At 50.7% G+C, this 20,926-nt stretch overlaps 1 protein-coding gene across 2 annotated transcripts in view; it reads left to right on the top strand.

Annotated features, from left to right (window-relative positions):
• LOC140396030 (uncharacterized) overlaps window positions 1-20,926 on the top strand; it is a 250,110-nt gene that overhangs the window by 96,093 nt on the left and 133,091 nt on the right. For both annotated transcript variants that reach the window (XM_072484095.1, XM_072484094.1), the window contains exon 3: window positions 10,324-10,513. In XM_072484095.1, the coding sequence (XP_072340196.1) occupies window positions 10,324-10,513 (190 nt within the window). The remainder of the gene's footprint in view (window positions 1-10,323; window positions 10,514-20,926) is intronic.

Here is a 20,926-nt window from a genome sequence, read left to right as displayed (position 1 = left end):
TCTCTCTCTCTCACACACTCTCTCTCACACAGTCTCTCACACACACTCTCTCACACACTCTCTCTCTCTCACACACTCTCCCTCTCACACACCCTCACACTCTCTCTCACTCACACACTCTGTCTCACACACACTCTCACACACACTCTGTCTCACACACTCTCTCACACATTCTCTCTCTCTCTCACACACACACTCTCTCTCTCACACACCCTCTCTCATTATTGCACACACTCTCTCTCTCTTGCACACACATTCTCTGATGCACACACACACACAATAACACTCTCTCACTCTTGCACACCCACCCTCTGTCACTCACGCACACACTCTCCCACTCTTGCATAGACGCTCTCTTGCACACACACACACTCTCTCTTGCGCACACACTCTCTCCCACACCCTCTCGCTCACACATGCACTCTACACACACACTCAGACATGCACACTTACACACAAATGCACTTATGCATAGCAACACACACTCACACAGACACACACGTGCTCACACACATGCAGTCACACACTCACTCAAACGCACTCACGCACACACTCTCAGGTGGACTCACACTCACTCACACAAATGCACACACTCTCACAGACACATACTCTCACTTACACACAGAGATACACTCTTTGGCAATAACACTCACACACATTCACACACACACACACACTCACTCACATTCGCTCTTACACACTCACACAGTCTCTCGCATACGCACGCACTCACACACTCTCACACACTCAGTCTCTCACATACACACAGACACACAAACACTCACATGCACCCAGTCACACCCACACTCAATCTCTCTCCCATGCAGACACACTGTCACACACAAACACACACCTGCTCACAGTGACACTCACATAGACACAACTCTCTCACATACGCACTCACACACAGTCACACGGTTACACTCGCACACTCTACAACACCCTGGGCGAGTGCACAGTCAGATCCAGCCACGCAGTCCCCGGACTCCTAACATCAGTGACTTAATCGATAAATGGTGTGTGTTCGCTGAGATGTCTGACCTTCACTGCTCCAATGAGTAACAGGCACCAGATTAATAAGTAAAACAGCAACAGACTGTTTATTTATAACCAGAGTAAAAGGTGGTCATATAATGGAAATGATGGAACAATGGTCTACTCGTCTACCTATTTCCAAAACCCCGTCCCACCTTCCACCCAGACTCACACAAGACAGACACATGGTGAAGGGGTAGGAAAGGTTCAAAAATAACAGGGATTAACAGGTACGGAAGATTTGAGGATGTTCTCTGCTGGGGTTGAGCTCCCTGTAGGCTGTGAATCTCTTCAGGATGCAAGGTGTTGTAAACTATCAGCGGGTTCTGTTATGGGCGCGGTGTTTTCAGAACACCAAAATGTTCAACCAACCTCCCCCTTTAATGGATTGTTGCTTTTGAAGCACACGGCTTGTTCCCCAGGTGTGGGATTACAATTATGGACACGTGGTTTTTAACACCAAACAATGTTTATTCCATGAACTCAACTTAACCTTTTAAATAAACATTGGATCACTTAACACCCCTTACTTCAAAAATGACCCCGAAAATAACACAACACTAAATAATCCCTCAAAATGTTCCTTCAAACATCCAAAAGGATTCAAACCTTCAAAACAGTAACACACCAGGTCAAAGTTAATATATATATTCTGTTGGATGGCAGAGATATATCAGCTTGGTTGACTTCAGCTCCAGCACATTGCTATTCTTCCTGCAGCTCTCTGGAAACACACAGACACACCCAAGCTGCTCTCTCAAACTGAAACCTAAAGCCGAAGTGAGCTCAGCTCCCCCCCCCGTGACATCACTTCAGTAATATGATCAGCTTCATTTGTTAAAGGTACATTTCTTCAACATCCAATTGTTAAAGGTACTCTCACATGACAGTCCGACCTTTTAAGAGCTCTCGTCCATTAGGACTCCCAGACTGTAGGTCTACCTCTGGGGGAATCGCCTTCACACAGCAGATTCAGGTCAGTGCAATTCTATCACGCAACTTCGGTCTCCCTGTGATATCTTTGGAGATTTCTACCTGAGAGTTTACAGCAGATTTTACATCCACTCTGCTGTTCAACCACTTACCTGGCCTCTGTGCAGAGAGTCTGGCTGTTTTGTGAAGAGAGTTCTCAGACTGGGCTTTACCCAGCCATTTACACAGAGGATTAAACTGGTAGAGAGCTGTTGGGAAAACCTGCTAGCAGCTTTTCACTCCAGTAGTCCCCTTCACAGATCTGTCTACTGCCTGCGGTCTCTTAAATAGGTGTGCTTTCCACCAGTCTGTCTGGGAGCCTCTGAAATCGCCTGGCAGAGAGAGTGCTGAGCGAGTGAGTGCCTTACAGCTGCTCCTTGCTCAGATCGGTCACGCGAATGACAAAATGGGGCGTGCTTCCCCTGTTCCAGAAGTTTCTGGAAAGCCCCGCCAATCGCAAACGAGAATCGGTACAAGGCCCGGATTTCAAACGAATTGGTTGGCTGCTTGCCAAGTCCATCAGCATGACATCACGGGTTGTGCCACAGAGCATCTAAATCAGAGGGGATCTGCCGGGTCAGTCCATGTGGCAGCTTGCAGCGGGGGGGGGGGGGGGGGGGGGGGGCGTGGTTTCCGTTCAAAACCAGAAGTCTGTGATTTTGAAAACAACCAGCAGGACACGCATTAAACAAGAAACACGAAACAGACCAGGATTAAGCAAGTTCCTTACAACTCACACAGTCACACACATTTACACACACACAGTCACACATGAACACTCTCTCGCACACACACATGCACTCACACACAATCTCATACTCACACACTCGCTCACACACTTACACTCACACACATCCTCTCCCACACACACACTTTCACACACACTCCCTCTCCCACATATATTCTTTCACACACACATACACACACTTTACACACACACAAAGAACAACAAAGAACAAAGAAAAGTACAGCACAGCAACAGGCCCTTCGGCCCTCCAAGCCCGTGCCGACCATACTGCCCGACACAACTACAATCTTCTACACTTCCTGGGTCCGTATCCCTCTATTCCCATCCTATTCATATATTTGTCAAGATGCCCCTTAAATGTCCCTATCGTCCCTGCTTCCACTACCTCCTCCGGTAGTGGGTTCCAGGCACCCACTACCCTCTGCGTAAAAAACTTGCCTCGTACATCTACTCTAAACCTTGCCCCTCTCACCTTAAACCTATACCCCCTAGTAATTGACCCCTCTACCCTGGGGAAAAGCCTCTGGCTATCCACTCTGTCTATGCCCCTCATAATTTTGTAGACCTCTATCAGGTCGCCCCTCAACCTCCTTCGTTCCAGTGAGAACAAACCGAGTTTATTCAATCGCTCCTCATAGCTTATGCCCTCCATACCAGGCAACATTCTGGTAAATCTCTTCTGCACCCTCTCTAAAGCCTCCACATCCTTCTGGTAGTGTGGCGACCAGAATTGAACACTAAACTCCAAGTGTGGCCTAACTAAGGTTCTATACAGCTGCAACATGACTTGCCAATTCTTATACTCAATGCCCCGGCCAATGAAGGCAAGCATGCCGTATGCCTTCTTGACTACTTTCTCCACCTGTGTTGCCCCTTTCAATGACCTGTGGACCTGTACTCCTAGATCTCTTTGACTTTCAATACTCTTGACACACTTTTACACACATACACACGTTTGCACACACACAACCTCTCACACATACTGTCCCACACACACATCCATGCACACTCACACACACATTTACACTACACACACTCACATCTCCACACCCTCTCTCACACACACCTCCACCCTTCCACTCACACACACTCACACATCAATACACACCCTCTCTCTCACACCTACACCTTCGCCTACGCACACACTCTTTCACATAAACTCACACCCACACACTCTCACTCACACACATGTACACACACACACACTCATGCACATACACTCACAAAACACACACTCACACACACACACAAACACTTGCACACACACATTCACACAGACCCACTTGCATAATTGCACACACTCACACATTCATACACATACCCACATGCATGCATACACACTCATGCATAATAAACACATTCACACTCACACTTGCACACACAAACATTCACACACACACACACTTGCACAATTATACACACTCATAGATTCACACACACACACACACACATATGTACGCAGACACACTCATATATGTAGACACACACATTCGCACACACACTTACATACTGTAAGGATCCTTCCATTTAAACTGTCTGCTCCCTGCTTTCCCCTTTTAATTTTTCCTGATACGGTTTTGAGCTCTGGATGATTGATGGACATGTGTCTTGTAGGCAAGCTGTATCTTTAACTCAGGCAGAAGCAGCGTCCTGTGACTTCAAGAAGGCAATCTGCATGAAGCAGCCTTTTATTCGAACAGGCAGCTTCCAGAACGATTTGACTGATATCAGTGATGACTCCAATTGATGGACTTGGCTGGCGGCAAGGGAACTGGCTGAAGATGCTGGGCTTTGCCAATATCGCGTGGTGATTGGCTCTGATTTCTCTGGGAGGCCTCCCTCCCCAGTCAGGCCGGGTTGTGTAGTTTGACTTTCAGTTCAGAAGCTGGGAGACGCTTCTGGGAAGGTTCCCTATCTGATACGGTGAACTCTTCTCTCTCCGCAGGAAGGCCGACGGTCTTTCTAGTGAAACAACTGCAAAGGGACTGAGATTAAAACGCGGGCTGGAAGCTGGGTTTCATGAATGACAAAGAGTCTTTAGAGTTAAGTAAACTCAAAGGTGGACCTTTGAGTTGAAGGCCCAGTTGAATAAAGGCTAGCGTGTCTCTCCAGAACAAATCTAACAGCCTGTGAGTACTGAATGAATGTTACTGCCAGAACACCATCACCAACTGCACACCAGTGGCTTTGACCATTCAGTTGGGAGGACAACCTATGGCAAAGAGTTCAAAATTGAAAGCAAGGACTCTTATCTTTCTTTACCTTAATCCTTATTATGTTTCCCATTTCCACCCCTCTGTGTTTGTCTGTCTTGTGTGTGTGTGTTGTCTGGGTAGAAGCCGGGACAGTAAAAGCGATGGGGAGGGGGCACCGAGGTAGGGGGGGGGTAGGTTAGCTTGCCTTTATTCTGTTATAATTACTGCATGTTTCATTTTTGTTTGTTGTAAATAAACAGTAATTGTGTTCCAGCGTACAAACCTAGTGACTGCAATTATTGGGCAGCCCTGGGACAAATATTTGAGGAATTTTTACATGAATAATTGGTTAATTCGCTTGTGTTGGGACTCCGGGGCCTGAGGGGCTGGATTTGACCGCGCGCTAGCGCAGGATGTCATAGCAACACTCAGACACAGACACCCCCCCCACCCCCCACACACACATACCACTCTCACACCCGTACACATATTTTCACATACATACACTCACTCTCAAAGAACAGGATAGCACAGGCCCTTCGGCCCTCCAAGCCCGCGCCGACCATGCTGCCCGTCTAACCTAAAACCTTCTTCACATCCGGGGTCCGTATCCCTCTATTCCCACCCTATTCATGTATTTGTCAAGACGCCCCTTAAATGTCACTATCGTCCCTGCTTCCACCACCTCCTCCGGCAGTGAGTTCCAGGCACCCACCAGCCTCGGTGTAAAAAACGTGCCTCGTACATCTCCTCTAAACCTTGCCCCTCGCACCTTAAACTTATGTCCCCGAGTAATTGGCTCTTCCACCCTGGCTATCCACTCTGTCTCTGCCCCTCGTCATTTTGTAGACGTCTATCAGGTCGCCCCTCAACCTCTGTCGTTCCAGTGAGAACAAACCGAGTTTATTCAACCGCTCCTCATAGCTAATGTCCTCCATACCAGGCAACATCCTGGTAAATCTCTTCTGTACCCTCTCTACAATCTCCACATCCTTCTGAGAGTGTGGCGACTCAAATAGAACATTATATTCCAATTGTGGCCTAACTACGGTCCTGCAACATGACTTGCCAATTCTTATACTCAATGCCCTGGCCGATGAAGGCAAGCATGCCGTATGCCTTCTTGACTACCTTTTCCCCTTAACTTTCAATTACCTGTAGACCTGTCCATCCAGATCTCTCATACACACTCACACACACACACACACACACACCGGCACTCAGTCTCACACACACTAACTCACATACACTCTCACGGACATGCACACTTACACCCAGACACACACACATATTCAATCACAGTCTCACACAAACTCCCACACACACTGACACACATAAGAACATAAGAACTAGGAACAGGAGTAAGCCACCTGGCCCCTTGGGCCTGCTCCGCCATTCACTGAGATCATGGCTGACCTTTTGTGGACTCAGCTCCACTTTCCGGCCCGCACAACATAACCCTTAATCCCTTTATTCTTCAAAAAACTATCTATCTTTATCGTAAAAACATTGAATGAAGGAGCCTCAACTGCTTCACTGGGCAAGGAATTCCATAGATTCACAACCCTTTTTCGTGAAGAAGTTCCTCCTAAACTCAATTCTAAATCTACTTCCCCTTATTTTGAGGCTATGCCCCCTAGTTCTGCTTTCACCCGCCAGTGGAAACAACCTGCCCACATCTATCCTATCGATTCCCTTCCTAATTTTATATGTTTCTATAAGATCCCCCCCACATCCTTCTAAATTCCAACGAGTGCAGTCCCAGTCTACTCAACTTCTCCTCGTAATCCAACCCCTTCAGCTCTGGGATTGACCTAGTGAATCCTCTCTGGACACCCTCCAGTGCCAGTACGTCCTTTCTCAGGTAAGGAGACCAAAACTGAACACGATACTCCAGGTGTGGCCTCACTAACACCTTATACAGTTGCAGCATAACCTCCCTAGTCTTAAACTCCATCCCTCTAGCAATGAAGGACAAAACTCCATTCGCCTTAATCACCTGTTGCACCTGTAAACCAACACAACACACACCCCACACAGACAAACATGCTGACATACACACTCTTACACACAAACACACACTCACTCACATACACTCACTGACACGCAAATTCATGCTCACACATGCATACACACTCACAATCACACTTACTCTCACACAAACACACACACACTGTCTCTCACACACGCTCTCTCTCACACACACATACACTCTCACACACACTCACACTCTCACATACACACACACACTCTCACATGCACTCACACTCTCTCTCTTACACACACTCTCACGCACACACACTCTCTCACATACACACACTCTCACACTCTCTCTCACACACACTCTCACACACATACACACACTCTCACATGCACTCACACTCTCTCTCTCACACACACTCTCACACACACTCACACTCTCACATACACACACTCTCACACTCTCTCTCTCACACACGCTCTCACACACACACACACACCCTCACATGCACTCACTCTCTCTCTCACACACACTCTCACACTCTTTCACATACACACACACACTCTCTCTCACACTCTCTCTCTCACACACACTCTCACACACACACACTCTCACATGCACTCACACTCTCTCACACACACTCTCACGCACACACTCTCACACACACTCACACTCTCTCTCACACACACGCTCTCACACACACACACACACACACTCTCACATGCACTCACACTCTCTCTCTCACATACACTCTCACACACACACACACACACACTCTCACACACTCACACACTCACAATCTCTCTCTCACACACACTCTCTCACAAACAAACACACACTCCCTCCCACACACGCTCACACTGTAATTATTGGACAGCCAGGAGACACAGTGAGCTCCCGCACGCTCAGTTCCAGTCCCACAGACTCCGGTGTCTGAACAATAATTTGTCTAAACGTCCCCCAAAATCTTTGTCTCTTGACTGTCTAATAATTACAGTCACCAGGTGTGTAAGCTGGAACACAATTACGGTTTAATAATTACAGTCACCAGGTTTGTAAGCTGGAACGCAATTACTAACAGAAATACAGATGAAATATGCAGTGGTTACAAGAGAATAGCAGCCAACTAACCTACTACCCCCACCACCTTTTTCATTCCCACCCTCTCCTCATAAATTCAAGACAGTCCAACACAAGAGGGTTGGAAATGGGTTTCAGGTAAGAAGGATAAGAGTCCTTGCTTTTGATGTTGGACTCTGCTGTGTGCTGTCCTCCAAGCATGCTGCTTAATCAAAACCACCGGTGTGCAGTTGGTGATGGTCTTCTGGAGGTTACATTCATTCAGTACTCCCAGGCACTCGGATTTCTTCTGAAGAGACACTCTAGCCTTTCTTAAACTGGGCCTTCAAGAATCTACTTCTCTCTTGCAACTCTTTGTCTCTCATTAAACCCACCCTCCAGCCCAAATTTTAATTTCAATGCAGCTTCTCTTAAATGTCATCCACCTTACTGGGGAAGGGATTTCATCAGGTTTTTGAGAGAGAGTGAGAGAGGAACAAATGTGGAGAGAGAGAGTGAGAGTGAGAGAGAGAGAGAGAGTGAGTGAGCTACAGATCTGGAAAGAGAGAGAGAGAGTGTGAGAGAGAGACAGAGAGAGAGTGAGGGACAGAGAAAGAGAGTGAGAGAGAGAAAGTGACTGAGGGACAGAGGTGGAGAGAGAGAGGAGAGAGAGAGTGTGAGAGTGAGGGACAGAGAGAGAGTGAGTGAGGGACAGAGAGAGAGTGAGAGAGAGAGACAGAGAGAGAGTGAGAGTGAGGGACAGAGAGAGTGAGAGACAGAAGGGGGAGAGGGAGAGTGAATGAGGGTCAGAGAGAGAGTGAGAGAGAGACAGAGAGAGAGAGAGTGAGGGACAGAGAGAGAGTGAGTGAGGGACACAGAGAGAGTGAGTGAGGGACAGAGAGAGAGACTGAGTGAGGGACAGAGAGAGTGATAGGGAGAGAGAGAGAGAGATAGATTGAGTGAGGGACATAAGTGGAGAGAGTGAGAGAGAGACAGAGAGAGAAAGTGAGTGAGTGAGGGACAGAGAGAGAGTGAGAGAGAGAGTGACGGGCAGGGAGCGTGAGAGAGAGAGAGAGTGTGAGAGAGAGAGAAAGTAAATAAGGAACAGAGGGAGAGAGAGAGTGTGAGTGACAGAAAGGAAGAGAGAGTTAAGGGGCTGGTTTAGCACAATGGGCTAAACAGCTAGCTTGTAATGCAGAACAAGGCAACAGCGCGGGTTCAATTCCCGTACCGGCCTCCCCGAACAGGAGCCGGAATGTGCCAACTAGGAGCTTTTCACAGTAACTTCATTGAAGCCGACTTGTGACAATAAGTGACTATTATTATTATTATTATAGACCTCCTCCATCCAGGCTTCGGAACCCAAAGCAAAATGAAAACCTGCCTTGGCACTGAGAAGGACCTCAGAGGAAAAATATCCAATCACCCCCTGTTGTCGGGCAGATTGCAGCCCTTTCGGTTCGATCATTGGCCACCAGCCAAGTCAATCATATCGAGTCAGCACTGATGCCAGCCAATCTGCAAGCACTAGCCGAAAACAGAACCGCCTTCTGGAATCCGCTTGTTTGAATGAAAGACATGCGTCGTCTCAAAGCCTTAAAGTCACAGGTTCATTAATTTCCCGTGGATCAAAATTGTAGAAGAAAAAAAACAAAAGAAAGGGGCAAATAAGGAAATAAACAGAGTTTCAACCGGAGGATCCTTACATACCTCCCCCCCCCACGCCCCCACCTCCCACTCCCCCCCCCACTCCACCCCCATGAAAACAATTAAACTTCAGGGCATGGACGCTTCCGTGTGGGGTATGCAAGACACAAGACACAAACTTGTCCAAATCATCCCCAATAAACAATGATAATCTTTTATCAGTGTCACAAGTAGGCTTACACCGATATGGTAATGGAGTATCTCTGAATATCCCCTCGTCGCCACATTCCGGCACCTGTTCGGGTCCACAGAGGGAGGATTCAGAATGTCCAATTCACCGAACAAGCACATCTTTCGGGATTTGTGGGAGAAAACCGGAGCGAAACCCACGCAGACACGGGGAGGACGTGCAGACTCTGCACAGACAGTGACCCAAGCCAGGAATCGAACCCGGGACCCTGGAGCTGTGAGGCAGCAGTGCTAACCACTGGGCTACCGTGCCACCCATATCCCCGTCTCTAAATTGTTCATTAGTCAACCTTTAAGGATGTGTAAAAGCATGCGCAAACACATTATCTTAAAGTCACAAGTCCATTAATCTTCCGTGGACCAAAGTAGCAACAGCGCAAAATACACACACGTACTTCCAGTTTCTCTTAACCTTTTTCTCTTTCTCACTCTGGAAGGATCAGAAACCAATCTGGACACCAGTTGAAGTGGTCCCGGAGCTGGACTCCCGGACCCCAGACCCTCGGGGAGACCTCACAGAGGTTGGGGATGAGGAAGACGGGAGGAGTGTTGCACGTCTGGAGGAGGAGAGGAGGCAAGAGGATCCAGAGGCGACAGTGGACACGGATGAGTTTGCACAACTCCAGAGTAAGCACGAGGTCTCCACAATTGTTCAACTCGCGTGGATTACAGAAGGAGCTTGTTCTGCCCACAATATCAGGCTAATCGGTACATAGCGATTGAGGGATACGGGGAGAAGGTGGGTAGGTGGGGGATTGAGGGATACGAGGAGAAGGTGGGGAGGTGGGGATTGAGGGATATGGGGAGAAGGTGGGGAGGTGGGGATTGAGGGATACGGCGAGAAGGTGGGTTGGTGGGGGATTGAGGGACGCGGGGAGAAGGTGGGTAGGTGGGGGATTGAGGGATACGGGGAGAAGGTCAGTAGATAGGGGATTGAGGGATACAGGGAGATGGTGGGTAGGTGGGGGATTGAGGGATACGGGGAGAAAGTGGCTGGGTGGGGGATTGAGGGATACGGGGAGAAGGTGGGTAGGTGGGGGATTGAGAGACACGGGAAGAAGGTCGGTAGGTGGGGGATTGAGGGATACGGGGAGAAGGTCAGTAGATAGGGGATTGAGGGACACGGTGAGAAGGTGGGTAGATGGAGATTGAGGGATACGGGTAGAAGGTGGGTAGGTGGGGGATTGAGGGATACGGGGAGAAGGTGGGGAGGAGGGGATTGAGGGATACAGGGAGAAGGTGGGTTGGTGGGGGATTGAGGGATACGGGGAGAAGGTGGGTAGGTGGGGGATTGAGGGATACGGGGAGAAGGTGGGTAGGTGGGGGATTGAGGGATACGGGGAGAAGGTCGGTAGGTGGGGGATTGAGGGATACGGTGAGAAGGTGGGTAGGTAGGGATTGAGGGATACGGGGAGAAGGTGGGTAGATGGGGATTGAGGGATACGGGGAGAAGGTGGGTAGGTGGGGGATTGAGGGATACGGGTAGAAGGTGAGTAGGTGGGGGATTGAGGAATCAGGAAGAAGGTGGGTAGGTGGGGGATTGAGGGTTACGGGGAGAAGGTGGGTAGGTGAAGGATTGAGGGAGATGGGGAGACGGTGGGTAGGTGGAGGATTGAAGGATACGCGGAGAAGGTGGGTAGGTGGGGGATTGAGGGATACGGGGTGAAGGTGGGTAGGTGGGGAATTGAGGGAGACTGGGAGAAGGTGGGGGGTGGGGATTGAGGGATACAGGGAGAAGGTGGGTAGGTGGGGAATTGAGGGATACGGGGAGAAGGTGGGGAGGTGGGGATTGAGGGAGGTGGGGAGAAGGTGGGTAGGTGGGGGATTGAGGGAGACGGGGAGAAGGTGGGTTGGTAGGGGATTGAGAGATACGGGAAGGAGGTGGGTCGGTGGGGGATTGAGGGATACGGGGAGAAGGTGGGTAGGTGGGGGATTGAGAGATACGGGGAGAAGATGGGTCGGTGAGGGATTGAGGGATAAGGGGAGAAGGTGGGTAGGTCGGGGATTGAGGGATACGGGAAGGAGGTGGGTCGTTCGGGGATTGAGGGAGATGGGGAGAATGTGGGTAGGTGGGGGATTGAGGGATATGGGAGGTGGGTCGGTGTGGGATTGAGGGAAACGGGGAGAAGGTGGGTAGGTGGGGGATTGAGGGATACGGGGAGAAGGTGGGTCGGTGGGGGATTGAGGGATACGGGGAGAAGGTGGGTAGGTGAGGGATTGAGGGATACGGGGAGAAGGTGGGTAGGTGGGGATTGATGGATATGGGAGTTGGGTAGGCGGGTGATTGAGGGAGATGGGGAGGTGGGTAGGTGGGGATTGTGCGATATGGGGAGGTGGGTAGATGGGGATTGAGGGATATGGGTAGGTGGGAGATTGAGGGATATGGGGAGGTGGGTAGTTGGGGATTGAGGGACATGGGGAGAATGAAAGGAGTTGCACAGTGGTATTGACACTCGATTAGTAAACCAGAGACCCAGAGTAATTCTCTGCGGACCGAGGTTTAAAACCCACCACGGCAGGTGGTGCAATTAATATTCAACAACAATCTGGATTTGGAAGTCTGATAATGAGCATTAAATCATTGTCAATTATCGTAAAAACCCATCTGGTGCACTAATCTCTTTACCCGGCCTGGCGTACATGTTACTCCAGATCCGCAGCAATCTGGTTGAATCGGAACTGCATCCTCAGGGAAATTAGGGATGATCAATAAATGCTGGCACAAAGGTGGGTAAGTGGCGTGGGGAGAACTTTGGATCAAATGGGCACAGACTCAACCCCCTTCCCGTTCACACCCGCTGTACACAATCCCAATGGACCCAAACCCCTTCCCGTTCACTCCCACTGTACTGAATCCCAATGGATCCAAACCCCTTCCCGTTCACATCCGCTGTACACAATCCAAATGGACCCAAATCCCTTCCCGTTCAGTCCCACTGTACACAATCCCAATGGACCCAAACCCCTTCCCGTTCACTCCCACTGGACACAATCCCAATGGACCCAAACCCCTTCCCGTTCACTCCCACTGTACACAATCCCAATGGACCCAAACCCCTTCCCGTTCACTCCCACTGTACACAATCCCAATGGACCCAAACCCCTTCCCGTTCACTCCCACTGTACATAATCCCAATGGACCCAAACCCCTTCCCGTTCACCCCCACTGTACACAATCCCAATGGACCCAAAGCCCATCCCGTTCACTCTCATTGTACACAATCCCAATGGACACAAACCCCTTCCCGTTCACTCCCACTGTACACAATCCCAATGGACCCAAATCCCTTCCCGTTCACTCCCACTGTTCACAATCCCAATGGACCCAAACCACTTCCCGTTCACTCCCACTGTACACGATACCAATGGACCCAAACCCCTTCCCATTCACTCCCACTGTGCACAATCCCAATGGACCCAAACCCCTTCCCATTCACTCTCACTGTACACAATCCCAATGAACCCAAACCCCTTCCCGTTCACCCCCACTGTACACAATCCCAATGGAACCAAACCCCTTCCCGTTCACTCCCACTGTACACAATCCCAATGGACCCAAACCCCTTCCCGTTCACCCCCACTGTACACAATCCCAATGGACCCAAAGCCCTTCCCGTTCACTCCCACTGTACACATTCCCAATGGAGCCAAACCCCTTCCCGTTCACTCCCACTGTACACAATCCCAATGGACCCAAACCCCTTCCCGTTCACCCCCACTGTACACAATCCCAATGGACCCAAAGCCCTTCCCGTTCACTCCCACTGTACACATTCCCAATGGAGCCAAATCCATTCCCGTTCACTCCCACTGTACACAATCCCAATGGACCCAAACCCCTTCCCGTTCACTCCCACTGTACACATTCCCAATGGAGCCAAACCCCTTCCCGTTCACTCCCACTGTACACAATCCCAATGGACCCAAACCGCTTCCCATTCACTCCCACTGTACACAATCCCAATGGACCCAAATCCCTTCCCGTTCACTCTCACTGTACACAATCCCAATGAACCCAAACCCCTTCCCGTTCACTCCCACTGTACACAATCCCAATGGACCCAAACCCCTTCCCGTTCACTCCCACTGTACACAATCCCAATGGACCCAAACCCCTTCCCATTCACTCCCACTGTGCACAATCCCAATGGACCCAAACCCCTTCCCGTTCACTCTCACTGTACACAATCCCAATGAACCCAAACCCCTTCCCGTTCACTCCCGCTGTACACAATCAAAATGGACCCAAACCCCTTCCCGTTCACTCCCACTGTACACATTCCCAATGGACCCAAACCCCTTCCCGTTCACTCACACTGTTCACAATCCCAATGGACCCAAACCTCTTCCCGTTCACTCCCACTGTAGACAATCCCAATGGAGCCAAATCCTTTCCCGTTCACTCCCACTGTGCACAATCCCAATGGACGCAAACCCCTTCCCGTCCAGTCCCACTGTAAACAATCCCAATGGAACTAAACCCCTTCCCGTTCACTCCCACTGTTCACAATCCCAATGGAACCAAACCACTTCCCGTTCACTCCCACTCTACACGTTCCCAATGGACCAAAACCCCTTCCCGTTCACTCCCACTGTACACAATCCCAATGGAGCCAAACCCCTTCCCGTTCACTCACACTGTTCACAATCCCAATGGACCCAAACCCCTTCCCGTTCACTCCCACTGTAGACAATCCCAATGGAGCCAAACCCTTTCCCGTTCACTCCCACTGTACTGAAATCTCAATGGACCCAAACTCCTTCCTGTTCGCTCCCACTGTACACAACCCCAATAGACCCACACCGCTTCCCGTTTACTCCAACTGAACGCAATCCCAATGGACCCAAACCCCTTCCCGTTCACTCCCATTGTACACAATCCCAATGGATCCAAACCCCTTCCCGTTCACTCCCACTGTACACAATCCCAATGGATCCAAACCCCTTCCCGTTCACTCCCACTGTACACAATCCCAATGGACCCAAACCTCTTCCCGTTCACTCCCAATGTACCCAATCCCAATGGATCCAAACCCCTTCCCGTTCACTCCCACTGTACACAATCCCAATGGATCCAAACCCCTTCCCGTTCACTCCCACTGTACACAATCCCAATGTACCCAAACCCCTTCCCGTTCACTCCCACTGTACATAATCCCAATTGACCCAAACCCCTCCTCGTTCACTCCGACTGTAAACAATCTGAATGGACCCAAGCCCCTTCCCGTTCAGTCCCTCTGTACACAATCCCAATGGACCCAAACCCCTTCCCGTTCACTGCCTCTGTACCCAATCCCAAAGGACCCAAACCCCTTCCCGTTCACTCGTACTGTTCAGAATCCAAATGGGCCCAAACCCCTTCCCGTTCACCCCCACTGTACTCAATCACAATGGAGACAAACCCCTTCCCGTTCACTCCCACTGTACACAATTCCAATGGACCCAACCACTTCCCGTTCACTCCCACTGTACATAAACCCAATGGACCCAAACCCCTTCCCCCCACTGTACACAATTCCAATGGACCCAAACTCCTTCCCGTTAACTCCCGCTGTACATAAACCCAATGGACCCAAAGCCCTTCCCGTTCACCCCCACTGTACACAATCCCAATGGACCCAAACCCCTCCTCGTTCACTCCCACTGTAAACAATCCGAATGGTCCCAAGCACCTTCCCGTTCAGTCCCTCTGTACACGTTCCTAATGGACCAAAACCCCTTCCCGTTCGCTCCCACTGTACACAATCCCAATGGACCCACACCGCTTCCCGTTTACTCCAACTGTACGCAATCCCAATGGACCCAAACCCCTTCCCGTTCACTCCCACTGTACACAATCCCAATGGACCCAAACCCCTTCCCGTTCGCTCCCACTGTACACAATCCCAATGGACCCAAACCTCTTCCCGTTCACTCCCAATGTACCCAATCCCAATTGACCCAAACCCCTCCTCGTTCACTCCCACTGTAAACAATCCGAATGGACCCAAGCCCCTTCCCGTTCAGTCCCTCTGTACACAATCCCAATGGACCCAAACCCTTTCCCGTTCACTCCCACTGTACACAATCCCAATGGACCCAAACCCCTTCCCGTTCACCCCCTCTGTACACAATCCCAATGGACCCAAACCCCTCCTCGTTCACTCCCACTGTAAACAATCCCAATGGACCCAAACCCCTTCCCGTTCACTGCCTCTGTACCCAATCCCAAAGGACCCAAACCCCATCCCGTTCACTCTTACTGTTCAGAATCCAAATGGGCCCAAACCCCTTCCCGTTCACCCCCACTGTACTCAATCCCAATGGAGCCAAACCCCTTCCCATTCACTCCCATTGTACACAATTCCAATGGACCCAACCACTTCCCGTTCACTCCCACTGTACATAAACCCAATGGACCCAAACCCCTTCCCCCCACTGTACACAATCCCAAAGGACCCAAACTCCTTCCCGTTCACTCCCGCTGTACATAAACCCAATGGACCCAAAGCCCTTTCCGTTCACCACCACTGGACACAATCCCAATGGAACCAAACCCCTTCCCGTTCACTTCCACTGTACACAATCCCAAAGGACCCAGACCCGTTCCCGTTCACTCCCGCAGAACTCAATCCCAATGGACCCAAACCCCTTCCCATTGACTCCCACTGTACACAATCCCAATGGACCCAAACCCCTTCCCGTTCACCCCCACTGTACACAATCCCAATGGACCCAAACCCCTTCCCGTTCACTCCCACTGTACACAATCCCAATGATACCAAACCCCTTCCCGTTCACTCGCACTGTACACAATCCCAATGGACCCAAACCCGTTCCCGTTCACTCCCACTGTACACAATCCCAATGGACCCAAACCCCTTCCCATTCGCTCCCACTGTACACAATCTCAATGATACCAAACCCCTTCCCGTTCACTCCCACTGTACACAATCCCAATGGCCTCAAACCCCTACCCATTCACTCCCACTGTACACACTCCCAATGGACGCAAACCCCTTCCCGTTCACTCACACTGTACACAATCCCAATGGACCCACACCGCTTCCCGTTTACTCCAACTGTACGCAATCCCAATGGACCCAAACCCCTTCCCGTTCGCTCCCACTGTACACAATCCCAATGGACCCAAACCTCTTCCCGTTCACTCCCATTGTACCCAATCCCAATTGACCCAAACCCCTCCTCGTTCACTCCCACTGTAAACAATCCAAATGGACCCAAGCCCCTTCCCGTTCGGTCCCTCTGTACACAATCCCAATGGACCCAAACCCTTTCCCGTTCACTCCCACTGTACACAATCCCAATGGACCCAAACCCCTTCCCGTTCACCCCCTTTGTACACAATCCCAATGGACCCAAACCCCTCCTCGTTCACTCCCACTGTAAACAATCCCAATGGACCCAAACCCCTTCCCGTTCACTGCCTCTGGACCCAATCCCAAAGGACCCAAACCCCTTCCCGTTCACTCGTACTGTTCAGAATCCAAATGGGCGCAAACCCCTTCCCGTTCACCCCCACTGTACTCAATCCCAATGGAGCCAAACCCCTTCCCATTCACTCCCACTGTACACAATTCCAATGGACCCAACCACTTCCCGTTCACTCCCACTGTACATAAACCCAATGGACCCAAACCCCTTCCCCCCACTGTACTCAATCCCAATGGACCCAAACTCCTTCCCGTTCACTCCCGCTGTACATAAACCCAATGGACCCAAAGCCCTTTCCGTTCACCACCACTGGACACAATCCCAATGGACCCAAACCCCTTCCCGTTCACTTCCACTGTACACAATCCCAAAGGACCCAGACCCGTTCCCGTTCACTCCCACAGTACTCAATCCCAATGGACCCAAACCCCTTCCCATTCACTCCCACTGTACACAATCCCAATGGACCCAAACCCCTTCCCGTTCACCCCCACTGTACACAATCCCAATGGACCCAAACCCCTTCCCGTTCACTCCCACTGTACACAATCCCAATGGACCCAAACCCCTTCCCGTTCACTTCCACTGTTCACAATCCCAATGGACCCAAACCCCTTCCCGTTCACTCCCACTGTTCACAATCCCAATGGACTCAACCACGTCCCGTTTACTCCCACTGTACACAATCCCAATGGACCCAAACCCCTTCCCGTTCACTCCCACTGTTCACAATCCCAATGGTCCCAAACCCCTTCCCGTTCACTCCCACTCTACACGTTCCCAATGGACCCAAACCCCTTCCCGTTCACTCCCACTGTACACAATCCCAATGGACCCACACCGCTTCCCGTTTACTCCAACTGTACGCAATCCCAATGGACCCAAACCCCTTCCCGTTCGCTCCCACTGTACACAATCCCAATGGACCCAAACCTCTTCCCGTTCACTCCCAATGTACCCAATCCCAATGGATCCAAACCCCTTCCCGTTCACTCCCACTGTACACAATCCCAATGTAACCAAACCCCTTCCCCTTCACTCCCACTGTACATAATCCCAATTGACCCAAACCCCTCCTCGTTCACTCCGTCTGTAAACAATCTGAATGGACCCAAGCCCCTTCCCGTTCAGTCCCTCTGTACACAATCCCAATGGACCCAAACCCCTTCCCGTTCACTGCCTCTGTACCCAATCCCAAAAGACCCAAACCCCTTCCCGTTCACTCGTACTGTTCAGAATCCAAATGGGCCCAAACCCCTTCCCGTTCACCCCCACTGTACTCAATCCCAATGGAGACAAACCCCTTTCCGTTCACTCCCACTGTACACATTTCCAATGGACCCAACCACTTCCCGTTCACTCCCACTGTACATAAACCCAATGGACCCAAACCCCTTCCCCCCACTGTACACAATTCCAATGGACCCAAACTCCTTCCCGTTAACTCCCGCTGTACATAAACCCAATGGAACCAAACCCCTTCCCGTTCGCTCCCACTGTACACAATCCCAATGGACCCAAACCTCTTACCGTTCACTCCCAATGTACCCAATCCCAATGGATCCAAACCCCTTCCCGTTCACTCCCACTGTACACAATCCCAATGTACCCAAACCCCTTCCCGTTCACTCCCACTGTACACAATCCCAATGGACCCAAACCCCTTCCCATTCACTCCCACTGTGCACAATCCCAATGGACCCAAACCCCTTCCCGTTCACTCTCACTGTACACAATCCCAATGAACCCAAACCCCTTCCCGTTCACTCCCGCTGTACACAATCCAAATGGACCCAAACCCCTTCCCGTTCACTCCCACTGTACACATTCCCAATGGACCCAAACCCCTTCCCGTTCACTCACACTGTTCACAATCCCAATGGACCCAAACCCCTTCCCGTTCACTCCCACTGTAGACAATCCCAATGGAGCCAAATCCTTTCCCGTTCACTCCCACTGTGCACAATCCCAATGGACGCAAACCCCTTCCCGTTCAGTCCCACTGTAAACAATCCCAATGGAACTAAACCCCTTCCCGTTCACTCCCACTGTTCACAATCCCAATGGAACCAAACCACTTCCCGTTCACTCCCACTCTACACGTTCCCAATGGACCAAAACCCCTTCCCGTTCACTTCCACTGTACACAATCCCAATGGAGCCAAACACCTTCCCGTTCACTCACACTGTTCACAATCCCAATGGACCCAAACCCCTTCCCGTTCACTCCCACTGTAGACAATCCCAATGGAGCCAAACCCTTTCCCGTTCACTCCCACTGTACTGAAATCTCAATGGACCCAAACTCCTTCCTGTTCGCTCCCACTGTACACAACCCCAATAGACCCACACCGCTTCCCGTTTACTCCAACTGAACGCAATCCCAATGGACCCAAACCCCTTCCCGTTCACTCCCATTGTACACAATCCCAATGGATCCAAACCCCTTCCCGTTCACTCCCACTGTACACAATCCCAATGGATCCAAACCCCTTCCCGTTCACTCCCACTGTACACAATCCCAATGGACCCAAACCTCTTCCCGTTCACTCCCAATGTACCCAATCCCAATGGATCCAAACCCCTTCCCGTTCACTCCCACTGTACACAATCCCAATGGATCCAAACCCCTTCCCGTTCACTCCCACTGTACACAATCCCAATGGACCCAAACCCCTTCCCGTTCACTCCCACTGTACACAATCCCAATGTACCCAAACCCCTTCCCGTTCACTCCCACTGTACATAATCCCAATTGACCCAAACCCCTCCTCGTTCACTCCGACTGTAAACAATCTGAATGGACCCAAGCCCCTTCCCGTTCAGTCCCTCTGGACACAATCCCAATGGACCCAAACCCCTTCCCGTTCACTGCCTCTGTACCCAATCCCAAAGGACCCAAACCCCTTCCCGTTCACTCGTACTGTTCAGAATCCAAATGGGCCCAAACCCCTTCCCGTTCACCCCCTCTGTACTCAATCACAATGGAGACAAACCCCTTCCCGTTCACTCCCACTGTACACAATTCCAATGGACCCAACCACTTCCCGTTCACTCCCACTGTACATAAACCCAATGGACCAAAACCCCTTCCCCCCACTGTACACAATTCCAATTGACCCAAACCCCTCCTCGTTCACTCCCACTGTAAACAATCCGAATGGACCCAAGCCCCTTCCCGTTCAGTCCCTCTGTACACAATCCCAATGGACCCAAACCCTTTCCCGTTCACTCCCACTGTACACAATCCCAATGGACCCAAACCCCTTCCCGTTCACCCCCTCTGTACACAATCCCAATGGACCCAAACCCCTCCTCGTTCACTCCCACTGTAAACAATCCCAATGGACCCAAACCCCTTCCCGTTCACTGCCTCTGTACCCAATCCCAAAGGACCCAAACCCCTTCCCGTTCACTCGTACTGTTCAGAATCCAAATGGGCCCAAACCCCTTCCCGTTCACCCCCACTGTACTCAATCCCAATGGAGCCAAACCCCTTCCCATTCACTCCCACTGTACACAATTCCAATGGACCCAACCACTTCCCGTTCACTCCCACTGTACATAAACCCAATGGACCCAAACCCCTTCCCCCCACTGTACACA

Source organism: Scyliorhinus torazame, chromosome 19, assembly GCF_047496885.1.
Source record: "Scyliorhinus torazame isolate Kashiwa2021f chromosome 19, sScyTor2.1, whole genome shotgun sequence".
In the NCBI taxonomy this organism is placed as follows: Eukaryota; Metazoa; Chordata; class Chondrichthyes; order Carcharhiniformes; family Scyliorhinidae; genus Scyliorhinus; species Scyliorhinus torazame.
This window is presented reverse-complemented; position numbering and strand designations above follow the sequence as displayed.